We start from the raw sequence: 12790 nt of genomic DNA, 5'->3' as shown, positions 1-12790 counted from the left end.
CACGCTGCACTCAAAATAGTGTGGGGCTCTGTTACAAAACAGATATTATTAATTCTATCACATCGATTGTTTTTGTAACATATTCGGTGAACACGCCCGCAAAAACTTCATTAGACGGGGGAAAAGCTCTGCAGGAAACATGACATCATTTTGACGTTTACATCCTTTGTTTTAAAATATCCGTGTCCTTTGTCAAATGTAACTATCCCATTCATTTTCACATCCTGCCCCAGGGACGAAGCTGACAATCTTCTGATCTCAACCGGTTTGTGTAACAAAAGACAAGTTGTAACAACCCGAAATTATTGATGCCTGCACGATCAGGCCATGACGGACGTGGAATGTGGCTAGTAAACTACACACAGTACATTTGTCTTAACCGTGGATTTGGTTTGACACTCCCTAATGTGCTCTGACTGCCGACGTTTGAAATCAATCCCAAGAAAAAAATGCCTGAAGGACGAGAAGCTTCGTGCTTTATACATGAGGGTGTAAGAACGCCTGCATACGACTCATCCATTTGTCTCTGTGATTATCTTTATCCCTTCTTTCCAAATGACGCGTAGGTCCTGTTTCGCTGCGACGCTCGTAGCCAATGCCTAGACCTAGATATCTCGTGTTCCTGAGCTTTTTCACGATGGAAGGGTGGAAAGGAAATTTCACGATGGGAAGGAAATTGCACGCTTCCCTCCAACGATGACCAAATGTGAAAAATAAATAGTGGTGATATTGCAAAGTTGCAGATATGCGTCAACTGATTCATCCTACATCCTGCATGACAGCGTTTTGAAAATATCGGCCCGCCGCCTAAATAATTGTGCTGCTGGCAGTGGCACGCATGATTGGTAGTACAGGTTTATAATGTATATTTATAAGCACGGTAAAAGGAATAAAGAGCACAAGCGTGGCTACAAAACCGTTACTGGCCGGGCCGAGCATGACCAGCCCACTGGAGCCACACCATTTCTGGTTAGTTACCCTTAACACACGTTCAGCCTACCCCCCCCCCCCCCCCCCGCCTCCCCTCCACCTCGTAATTACGACTGACTCGTTCATACACCCAAATTTTCAGATCGCCGCCAGTCTGCCGTATCTCGATGGAGAATGATCCTCGATTGCAAAGAGCACAAGGTCACCGGCGTCGGTGATAAAAAAACATGCCAAACTTGTGTGGAGCGACATTTTTGCTTTCTTTTGAGCCTACCCTCTCCCACTTCCAATGCCTCGTAACTGCGAATGAATTGTCCATACACCGAAATATTCATATACCTACAAGTTTACCGTGTCTCGATGGATAATAATCCTCGATCGCTCAGAGCACAGGGTCAACAACGGCGGTGATACAAGAACATGCCGAACCTTTGTGAAAGGACACATCATGCTGGTTCATCGTGTCTCAAATTATTTAACACCTACATTGATGGCACTGCAATCCAGTTGGCAAGATGGCTAAATACATATTGCATATTGTTTGCACCGGGCTTACAAGGCATGCATTTTCTCACTCAACCTTTTATATGTAACCTATTTAATGTTTTCTTGTTCCTGTGAGCTGCTGTCTCCTTGTGTTTGATAGTCATGCAGTGCTGCAGCTGAGGCACCGACGCTCCATTAAACTATGCGTAGCGTACTGACTCATTTCACTTCAAGGCTGAACAGCAGTGCATTTCATGTTTAGGTGAAGCTGCTGGCTTTGGCTTGAGTTCTTAATCCTGAGAGCACATTACAACTGTTCCTTTATTAACCCAGCATGAACCTGTGAACTTAGATAGCGCATACCACAAAGCCATTGCTACACTGTCAGTGTGAAACACCACACAGCCTTGTGCATACCCATACCATCCATACTGTTGTAGCAAGCTTATATCAGCAGATGACGTTTTCTCAAAGTTTCTCTAATTGCCGTATTTCTGGCCGCGGCTGGAGCCGTAACCCTGACCTCCGGTCGGGCCACGTCCCCTCTTGACGTTGCTGCGACCCTCCTCCTCGCCGTAGGCGTTGAAGAACTTGGCCTCACCCTCGTACTCGACGTCGGCCTACAAAGCCAGAGTCTCCCTCAACCGAGTAGGAGACGGTCTGGAGCCGGCCGTCGGGCAGCACGACGCTGTACTGGCCCTGCACCTCCTCACCGTTGGACTCCTCGGCCGCGCCAAAGTCATTGCCACGCACATCCAGCACGTCGTAGCTGAACGAGTAGGGCGTAGGAGGCCCGGTCTGTCCGTAGCCTCCGTTGGCCTGCTGGCTGTAGCCTCCATTGGACTGCTGACTATAGCCTCCGTTGGAATGAGAATAATCCGCTTGCTCCAGGGTTGACTGGAACGGCTCTCTGCGCGACTTGAGACCATATCCCGATGAGGATGATGACGATCCGTGTTGGGACCTGGCACCAGACTGGGATCCGTACTGAGACTGGGCACCGGACTGGGCACCGTACTGGGACTGGGCGCCAGAGGGTGCACGGTACTGGGACTGGGCGCCAGAGGGAGCACCGTGCCGGGACTGGGCACCAGACTGGGCACCGTACTGGGACTGGGCGCCAGAGGGAGCACCGTACTGGGACTGGGCGCCAGAGCTTCGCCTGTCCGCGGCGGCCAGAACGGCCAGAGCGGCTACAACAAGAAGCTTCATGATCGCTGACTGGATCGGTCAGATCGACTGATGCCTGGTCACGCAGCAGCGCTGTTATATAGTACCACCGGCGGATACAGCCGGGTCCCAGCCGGGGTCAGCTCACGCCGTATAAGCGCGAGGCACCTTTATCAAGGACACCCAAATCACGCGCCGCGTGATGTGAGTGTACTTGATAGAGATGCCTCAGGCCATCCGTTATTGAAACACGCTTCATATCACAACCCAGATATGCGCGGTCGTGTCACATAGAATTGTCCTGCATGAAACGATTAGCGCGGCGTGTTGATACAGACTCGGTCGTTTGGAATATTCTGGGGCAATCCTCTGGTCGTGATCGGGGTGGTCTGGTGGCGGTTACGTCACGGTGGAGGGCGTCACCTGGTCGCTACCTAGCCTCGGGTAAGTATACGCTCCTCTCTGTTATACCCATTCAATCAAGCACTCGGAATGCTCTGGTTGGTTCGAAGTTGCTTGCAATCAGGATCGAAATACTTCGTCATGATGCTCAAATCGTAAGAACGGAGCAATGCCATTGTCAATACCATAATACTACGTTTAGGATTGCAGGCAGTCTTTTTGGGTTGAATACTCCTCACTATTCTGAATGACGCACGCTTAACCTATTATACGCTAGTATGCAATACACAATGCAAACTTGAACCTACGACCTGACGCTACGGTTACGGCATCGTCGCGTAAGCTATATTTTTATCTTGACGCGCAAGGTCTCCAACAGTGGGCAAATGACTTAGCCAACAGTTATCCAAGCATATGAGTGCTTAGCAGTGAAGCACTGCATAAAAAAGTCCTGCAACCTGTGGTTAGGCATGTAGTAAGATACGCTCCTGCCAATATCCTCCATTATTAAAATGTCCGCACACAATGCAAAACTTATAAGCTGAGAAACTCTTTGGTGCCGCTTTCTAATTAACATAGATGAGGCTTCTTAAACACATGTTTGAGAAGTGGATGGTGTAATGGCGTAGTGGGTTAGACTTGTTTTGTACGATGTGACATTTTTTCGTACAAATAAGCTTTTTTTGCACGTTTTACCCAAGAGTTGGGCAAAACGTGCGATAAAACCACCGCCTGTAATGGCACATAAGTTTTGTTACTTCCTGCACCCCATCGTTAAGGCTGGAACTGAAGCGCAGCTGTTTTCCTCGCATTCTCTGACTGAATCTCCGGTTTGTTGAAATATTTCAGGACCATCTTTTGCCTGAAAATTTCCAAAAGGCGTCTGGCTCACCTCATTTTACCTTTTACCTTGAAATATTTCAGGATCACTTTTCGCCTGAAAATTTCCGAAAGGTGTCTGGCTCACCTCATTTTACCTTATTGTTGTTGTCTTTACCTTATCCTTATCCCTTTACCTTATTGTTGTTATTCATGTTGCTTCATGAATGGTCTGACGAGATTAGCTTTGGAAAGATGTAATTAACATTGGCTTAAATGCGGATTGGCAAAATTATCTTTGATAACGGTGCGGATCCCAACAACGGGCGTGTGTGATAAAAGAGCGTTGTGGCCGAAAAAAAGACGCGTCGATGCTGCTGACTGTCTGCTGAGCAGAATAGAGAGCAGGAACAGGGGCAGAACGCCGAACGCAGGCGCTGAGCCGCTCGCGACGCTGCTCTGTTTATAGGGAGTGTTGGAAGAAGAAAGGGCGTGGGGGATTCCAAAACGACAAAAGCGAAGAAAAATGGATCATTTCAAAGCGCTGAGGATAGTCAACACTGAGACCAAAAGAGCGGGATTCGGCGAGATTTTGGAAATCATGGCTCTTATGACTGTGCAGTGAAGAGGTCGGAAGTCGAAGAAGTCGGACGAAGTGCTCCAAATGTCGAGAAACCGATAACATGTACTTTCAGTCCCGCTGGAAAACGTCATACACTGAACACAGTTCCCCAAGGCAAACCTCTTTTGCACTCTATTCTTGGTGCCATCAAGTTGTCGGACTGTGACACAGCCGTCCTTGCCCGGACACATCAGGCTGACCACTCGACCCGACTCGACCTACCGACTCGTAAAACAGCTTTACCTTCTCCTTATCTGCTCGAAAACTTTCAGGCCTTTCGCTCTAGAGATCTCGGGCAAGAAACCATGTGAAACTTAAGTTGGCGGCTCTTCCTGACCATCTACATGGTCGTTTTGAAAAAAATCGTCTGACCGGTTCTGCGACAAATGCGAAAAAACAAGGATGAAGAGCTGTCTTCTGCAGTCGGTGTTGTTATGAAAGTCGGCCTTTGGCTGCTCCATCACCTGACATCATCTAAAAGGCAGCAAATATACAATTATTAGTACATAGACCAACCCAAAACCCCCCAGTCGCTAGAAAAATCGACATCGATTCACAGAAATTGAACTGAAATTGGAGGACAAATTGACGTATGAAAGCATTTAGTAGTATCTACCTCACCATATCGCCACCTTCAGGCATTCTTTGTTTCTTCGCTAGCTTGCCTCCTGGTATTGGAATTTGTGCGTATAACGAGGTTTCCAATTTGCGCTTTTGCGGTCCTGGTGTCCTTTTTAACTTTTCGGCTCCCTTAGACCGCCTCTGTGCTTCGGTAAGGACTTCTGGGGATACAAAGATAATTGAGTGTAGGTATAGACCCATGAGAGTGTTCTGACCATGCAAGAATGGGCGTTTCGAGATAGTACTCACATACGTTAGTGATTACTATCTTGAAAGGCTCAAAACGCAAGTTTAACTCACTGCTTTGAGTATGAACCTACAACGTGCTTACGAGCATATGATCTTGCTACGTCAAGCATGACTTTATCCAAAAGAGATATCGGGCTGCACTCTGCTGAGCATTACCAAATGTTGCCGTCACGGTGCTTTAACTACAAAACCAGCTTTTATTTACATAGATAAGATATGACATTAGGCTACGTGAATTGTTGATAGCATAGCACCGTGCAAAAAATGACACGTTGTTATTCGCTAGGCTTTGTGATGCATTAGGAGCTACGAACATGGGGCGATATAATACATGAGGTTTTATACATTGGAGGTTATGGCACACTGGCGGTTGTGTATATTATGTTTTTCGAACATTAAATGTGATGAGGCATTGGTGGGTACGAATATTAGGTGTTGCGACTATCCCCCGACGCTGAGCCTCGGCCGTGCGGGTTTGGTTCTGCTCCGCCAAGTAGGATGGCATTGCTTTGCCTTCATAGCATTTGGTTTTCGCGGTGTAAGAAATGGGCTGAAAAAACAGCTCATTGACCAGTCGTTTTGACCCATTCTATCCCAACACTTTTGTACACCTGTATGACAAAAATACGACCAAGTGACACATCTTCTCACCTAGTGCCATGCTTGACAATGACTTTTGTTTCAACAATGTTACATCCCTCACACATATCACAACTGAGTAGGCTTTGAACTATCACGACAGCACCCACGAATGCTTAGTTTGGTAACGAATATACAGCACTAGTTTTTAAAGAACGTTTTTAGTTTCTTCCTGGGATAAGAAAATCAGTGCATCTTATTTTTGCATTCAACAAAACAACGTTGTAAATATCCAAAAGGTCGAATTAGGTCACGTAACTTTTGGTAACGCTGCCATAGTTTTTAAAAATTGCGTGAAAAAAATTGGAAACAGCAAAAAAGTGCATTGTCGCATTGCAAGTCCAGCGGGACATAGTTTTGTACGCTCAAAATAATTATTGATTGCTCTATAGGCTCAAAAATGTGTCTTTGTACGCTCACCTCTTAAAAGTGCTCCGGGCTCTAGGTCTTCGACCATTATGCTGATCAACATTTCAATGTTGGATTCCAGGCATGTCAGCCCCTGAAAAAAATTGTCTTCAAAATATAAATATCCAGCGCTATGTCTCTGTCGATTTGTCGTATAATGCCATCCTACATAAATTAGGTGGATGAAAGTCTGCCCAAGCCGTTTGTGATAACCCACAACTAGGTTGTTGGCTCACTTAAACGTCAAAAGAAGGGCGCAGATCGTCAGTCTTGTTTGCAGAGGTCTGTGAAATGTTTTTTTTTTCTCGATGAAAGGCTAAACCTCCGTCGATGCCGTATCGTTTCATGGCGTCGAAGTCATCATAGAAAGAAAATATATTTGCCCGATTAACACGCGCTCGGGTGGGGTTCAAATTGACCCCCCTAGATGTGTTTCCAGAGTGGTTTCCGACCGGCGGGGCGTAACCGCGACAAATTTTGCATAGCCGTCGAAAATTGAATAGCGGATTGTTTGGGATCAAAAATTTAGATTTGCCTTGTAAGGTCACTGATTTTTGGCAGGTCAAAGTTAGACCATCGTTTCAGCGAAGGCAATTTCTAGGGAATCCTTCAATCTGATCCAACAACGGAGTGTTAGATGACGCCATCCATCTCTCAAATGCTTTCTTAGGCAACACAACAGCTGCATGAGGAAATTACATTGACCTAAGGTCAGGTATAAAGGTCACACCAAAGTCCAAACCAACCTGTTTTGTTGCTCTAGGGCTTGCTGTAAGGGATAGTTTCTGGTGATCATTTTGAATTTTTTGATGACAAGAACCGCATTATACATCATCCATGGACTTCTTAGAGGTCAGAATAGGTCATTGACCTAAAATAACCCAGGTCAAAACCTTGTTTTATGAATATACTGCCTAGCGTAATCTTTATCGATTAGTGAAATGCAAAACTCAAAGCAGTCTTGCATGATTTTGGTCACCTTGACCTCCAAAACGTCAAACAAGGTCACTGACCTGAAGTGAGCGTGTGACATTTCGCTTAGAAACGGTTGTCTAGGTTCTGGGGGCACTTCGGAGACCAACCTGAAATTTGACCTTGTTTGACCTTATTTGACCTGAAGGTCATGACCTAGGAACCTGAAACTTGGACCTAAGTGAGCTCACGTACAGGCCAACACACCTTGCAAATTTGGTGTCCAGCTTTCTTAGTTCCCGAGATCTCAGGAGGGATCAAATTAATCCCCCACCCGAGCGAAGGGTATCTAGCCGGCCACCCGGGCGCGTGTTAACGCACACAATGCGCATATAAGTACACACAAGTTAAGAAATTGTTAACGCTAAGTTGTTGAGGTCCTCAAACCAGGTTCGATATCCTGCATATCCCACTGACGCTGCACGGAAACTGATGTGAGGCTCTGTCACAAAACATATATAATTAATTATATCACATTGACTGTTTTCGTAACATATATAACGTAAACAGCTGGGGCATCTTCATTAGGCGATCGAAGAAGATAGTTCTGTAGGATACATGACACCATTTTGGCGTTTGCATCTTTGCTTTAAAGGCTCCGTTGCCTTTGTCAAACGTAATTGTCCCATTCGTTTGAGCGCGTTGCCCCAAGGGCGAAGCTGACATGTTTGTGATCTCAAACAATTTGTGTAATAAAAGACCAGTTGGAACGTCCCGAAATTGTTGATTCCTGCACGGTCAGGCCATTATATGCGTCGAATGTGGCTAGTAAATTGCACACGGTACATTTATCTACACCGTGGATTTCGTTTGACACACCCTAATGTGCTCTGATTGCTGACGTTTGAAATCAATCCTAAGAAAAATGCCTGCTTGCGAGAACCTTCATGCTTTATACATGAGGGTGTATGAGCGCCTGCATATGACTCATTTCTTTGTCTTTGTGGTTATCTGTATCCTCCCTGTCCCAATGATGTGTAAGTCTTATTTCACTGCGAGGCTCGTCGCCAATGTCTGGACCTGGATATCTCGTGTTCCAGAGCTTTTTCCACAATTGAAAGGTTGTACGCTTCGCTCCAATAAAAATCAGATGTTAAGAAGAAATAGCGTTAATGTTGTAACATTGCAGATGTGCGTCAACTGATCCATCCTACAGCCTGCATGACAGCGTTTTAACAATATGGGCCCGGCACCTACATAAGGGTGCTGCTCGTTGTGGCAAGTTTGAGTGGCAAGCTCGATTGGTGGTACAGGTATATAAAACCGGTAAAAGGAATAAAGAGCCCAAACGTGACTAAAAGCCCGTTACTGAGCGGGCTGAGCATGACCAGCCCACTGCACCCATACCATTGCTGGTCAGTCGCCGTCAACACACGTTCAGCCCCCCCCCCCCCTCCCTCCCCTCGTAGTTGCGCATGAATTGTTCAGACACCGAAATATTCATGTAGCCACAAGTCTGCCTTGCCTCGATGGAGAATAACCCTCGATCGCAGAGAGCTTAAGTACACCAGCGTCGGTGATACAAGAACATGCCAAACCTTTGTGAAACTATACGTTATGCTGGCTCATTTCGTTAAACTAGTTCGTACATACGTTGATAGCGCTACATTTCAAATTGTAAGATTTTCAAATGGGTATTGTGTATCGGTTGCACCGGGCTTATGAGAGCAATACATTTTTTACTTAACCTTTTATATCTAACTTGTTTTATGGTTTCCTGTTCCTGTGGGCTGCTGTCTCTTTGCGTCCGATAGTCATGCAGTGCTGCAGCTGAGGCACCGGCGCTCCATTGAACCGTGGATAGCGTGTTGGCTCATTTCACTTCAACGCTGAATAGCAGTGAATTTGATATTCAGGTTAAGCTGCTGGCTCTGGCTTGAGTTCTTATTTCTGAGAGAACACATTACAACTGTTTCTTTATTAACCCAGCATGGACCTGTAAGCGACAATGCATACCACAAGACCATTGCTACAATGGTTAGCGTGAAACTCTACATCACCTTGTGCACACCCATACCATTCATATTGTGTTGTGGCGAGCTTATAGCAGCAGCCTACCTCTGCTAGAAGTTCAACCGCCGTATTTCTGGCCGCGGCTGGAGCCGTAACCCTGACCTCCGGTCGGGCCACGCCCCCTCTTGACGTTGCTGCGACCCTCCTCCTCGCCGTAGGCGTTGAAGAACTTGGCCTCACCCTCGTACTCAAGGTCGGCCACAAAGCCAGAGTCTCCTTCAACCGAGTAGGAGACGGTCTGGAGTCGGCCGTCAGGCAGCACGACGCTGTACTGGCCCTGCACCTCCTCACCGTTGGACTCCTCGGCCGCGCCAAAGTCGTTACCACGGACATCCAGCACGTCGTAGCTGAACGAGTAGGGCGTAGGAGACTCTGTCTGTCCGTAGCCTCCGTTGGACTGCTGACCATAGCCTCCGTTGGACTGCTGGCCATAGCCTCCGTTGGACTGCTGACCATAGCCTCCGTTGGACTGCTGACTGTAACCTCCGTTGGACTGCTGGCCATAGCCTCCGTTGGATTGCTGGCTATAGCCTCCGCTGGACTGCTGGCCATAACCTCCACTGGACTGCTGGCCATAGCCTCCGTTGGATTGCTGGCCATAGCCTCCGTTGGATTGCTGACCATAAGCAGGCTGCAAACTCGACTGGAATGGTTTCCTGCGTGTCTGCAGGCCATAGCCAGACGACGAAGACGACGATCCATACTGGGACTGGGCACCAGAGGGAGCACCGTACTGGGACTGGGCGCCAGAGGGAGCACCGTACTGAGACTGGGTGCCAGAGCTCCGCCTGTCCGCGGCGGCCAGAACGGCCAGAGCGGCTACAACGAGGAGCTTCATGTTTGCTGACTGGCCTGCTGGTGAGAACTGTACCGTCCAGCAGAGTCGCCGTGCTTTTATACGGCCTGGCTGACCACGCGCTCCTATTTGATATTACCTGTTACATCATACCTGCCTGAGATTTAGCGACACCCAGGTCCTCCTTGATTGTACTTCATGCATATCGATCACGTTCATATCGGCAGCGTGCTGTTTCACAACTTGAAAATGCAGCCACCTCAGTGTTGCCGGCGCCAGCTGGCGATAACGGCTGTACGTCTAGACCAAATGTGGCTTCACTCCATGAATGTATAGATAAGTATGGTTTACCTTCACTCCAGATCAATCATCATGAATTCATGTGCCTTCAATAGAGCTTAATAGTCCATGCGACTTTCAATAATTGCAAGGACTAATAACTAGTACATAGGTTTTCTTCCACACCGGCGTAAAAATTGAAACGCATTACGATCTACACACGACGCTCAGAACAGGCCACTTAAGAACATCTTACATTTGTGCACAAATACGTGTGGTAAATGACACCACAATTGCATAGGCGCATAGCAAAACTTACGTAACCACCCATGCCACTTGTCAAAGCCCACGACGAGGAACGAAACGGGCCGGACTAATCCGGCGGATCTTACAGCCAGAGCCAATTCACTGGGTTGTATGTCGATTGACTTGAGACATCTGCTTAATAAACGGATTATGATAAAATTCGTCAAAACGTGTGGTGCTCAAATAGCTAACAGTAAAAGAGAAAAAGCTATCTTTAAAAATCGACTTTTTCTGAAATCAAACAGCTGACAGCGCTGTATGTCTAAATGTTGACGGAATTATCGTCTACAAAACAACAGCGAGCTGCAAAAGAACCATGCAATCTTGCCACCTAATTGGCCTTTGCCATGATATGATGACACGATTACATCAGCACGTGGCGCAAATTTACTTAACCACCCATGTTTTTTTCTTCTCATAACTAACCTCAGCGTACGAGACGGACTGGATTATGCAACGCACACTCACACTCGTGGGTGTGCGTTTCACACTCACACTCACACTCGTCGTGCGCGTTAGCTGCCTGTCGTGACCTGGCCTAACCTTACCTTATGAAAATACGTCTTGCTAAGTAGGTATGGGTACCAGCAGTCGCATGCCTGTCAAATGGAATAGCGAAAAGGACCTGAAGTGTCTGCATAATCGCTTTTCATCTACACACATGAAAACGATATTTCAGATGATACACACAAGTTAATACGCCATTTGACTCAGGTCAGTCAGACGGGGCATGTAAAGCGATGTATGAATAGCCCTTTTTCACAATAGTGGGATTTACATATCCATACTGCAATGGCGTTAAAAGTGCTGGCGTAGGTACATGCAAGCTTACCCCATTGCAGCTTCATTTTTCGAAGAAAGATGGAAATCCTGAGTTCCATGTCGCAAACTTCAGATGTCTTTTATTTCGCCGCTTTTACCGATGGTCTCAGAAGCAATGAGATCACGGATAATTCCCTCTCACTCACCTACGGATTTACACACTTTACATGAAGTTGGTGCCTCCCTACTGTTAGATGGCTCAGTGCCTCTGAAACGTAAGAGACGCCACGTATTCAGTTAAATTAAATTGGGCGCCTGTCTTGCTTTGCCCTTTGTGGAAGAGACTTTTTGTGTGAAGATAAAAGCAGCTGTCTATAAGTATCATCGTAATGCTTGGATAACAAGTCAAAAACGCTGCAGGGCCTCGCAAACCTAGCATGCATGTATGACAAATTCACTTACATATGCTTTAACCTACAGTTTTTCTTCCATATTTTTCGAAATATGCGAGGTCGGTGCGTGAGGTGAGGTCTGGCACTGAGCTCGCTTGAAACGAAATATCAACTTAACTTTATCTCCATTCTCCTGGTTTTTCTTAGAGGAATAGGCCCGTAACTAATGTATTATGTATGGAAATACGATCTTGTTTGGTCGACTTTTTCACAACCTGCATGCCCGTCTGGTAAGTGCATTTGTCATACATGCATGGCAGGTTTGCGAGGTGGTGCAGGGCATTGTATAAGGTGTTTGATATGAGAGAACAGGATGAAATTGTGTCTCTTGGTGATAAATGAAAACGGCACATTTAGTTACGCCCTAGAGAGTATGTTTAAACGCAAAAAGCCTTTTGCCAAGAAGTCAAAAACCACCCCACCGCGAAACGTGCTAAGCAATCCACAAACACAACCTTAACCCGCGCCCGGCCGGGGGGGGGGGGGAGCAACTTCTCTCCCCACAATTTTTTGAGCAGAGCACAAAAACCAATGTTTGCAGCAACATCAAATATTGAGTACGTGTTCATCTTTAGATGTTAGATCGAAGTTAGAATTCTTCATGCAAAGTTGAAACCTAAATCTGCCAAATTCAGTGCACTAGATCGGATAAAAGAGGTCGGCTTCCAAAAAATTGATGCGTATACCATTTTTGTGCGCTATTTGCTATTGCTCAGGTTTCTACATTAATAGATTTTGATAGTGCCCACAGCTCTTTTTCTTATATTTTTCGAAAGACGCGAGGTCACTGCTTCAGATGAGGTAAGTTTTCCTTTTTCATAAATAATACAAATTCGTACATATTTTCAACAATTTTGATATTTT

At 46.4% G+C, this 12790-nt stretch overlaps 1 protein-coding gene across 1 annotated transcript; it reads right to left on the bottom strand.

Moving 5' to 3' along the window:
* Positions 1–1895: 1895 nt before the first annotated feature.
* On the bottom strand, positions 1896–9791 carry LOC119107354 (pro-resilin-like; the record flags this gene model as incomplete). Its single annotated transcript, XM_037230779.1, has 5 exons — positions 1896–2036; positions 2170–2326; positions 2435–2578; positions 9451–9707; positions 9741–9791. Coding segments are annotated over 5 exons (750 nt in total), but the record flags the coding sequence as incomplete, so codon positions are not given.
* Between the last annotated feature and the right edge of the window lie 2999 nt (positions 9792–12790).

The sequence above is a fragment of the Pollicipes pollicipes genome, unplaced genomic scaffold, assembly GCF_011947565.3.
Source record: "Pollicipes pollicipes isolate AB1234 unplaced genomic scaffold, Ppol_2.1 Scaffold_6686;HRSCAF=7923_pilon_pilon_pilon, whole genome shotgun sequence".
Classification (NCBI taxonomy): domain Eukaryota; kingdom Metazoa; phylum Arthropoda; class Thecostraca; order Pollicipedomorpha; family Pollicipedidae; genus Pollicipes; species Pollicipes pollicipes.
Note: the sequence above shows the minus strand (reverse complement) of the source record. Positions and strands in the feature narration are given on the sequence as shown.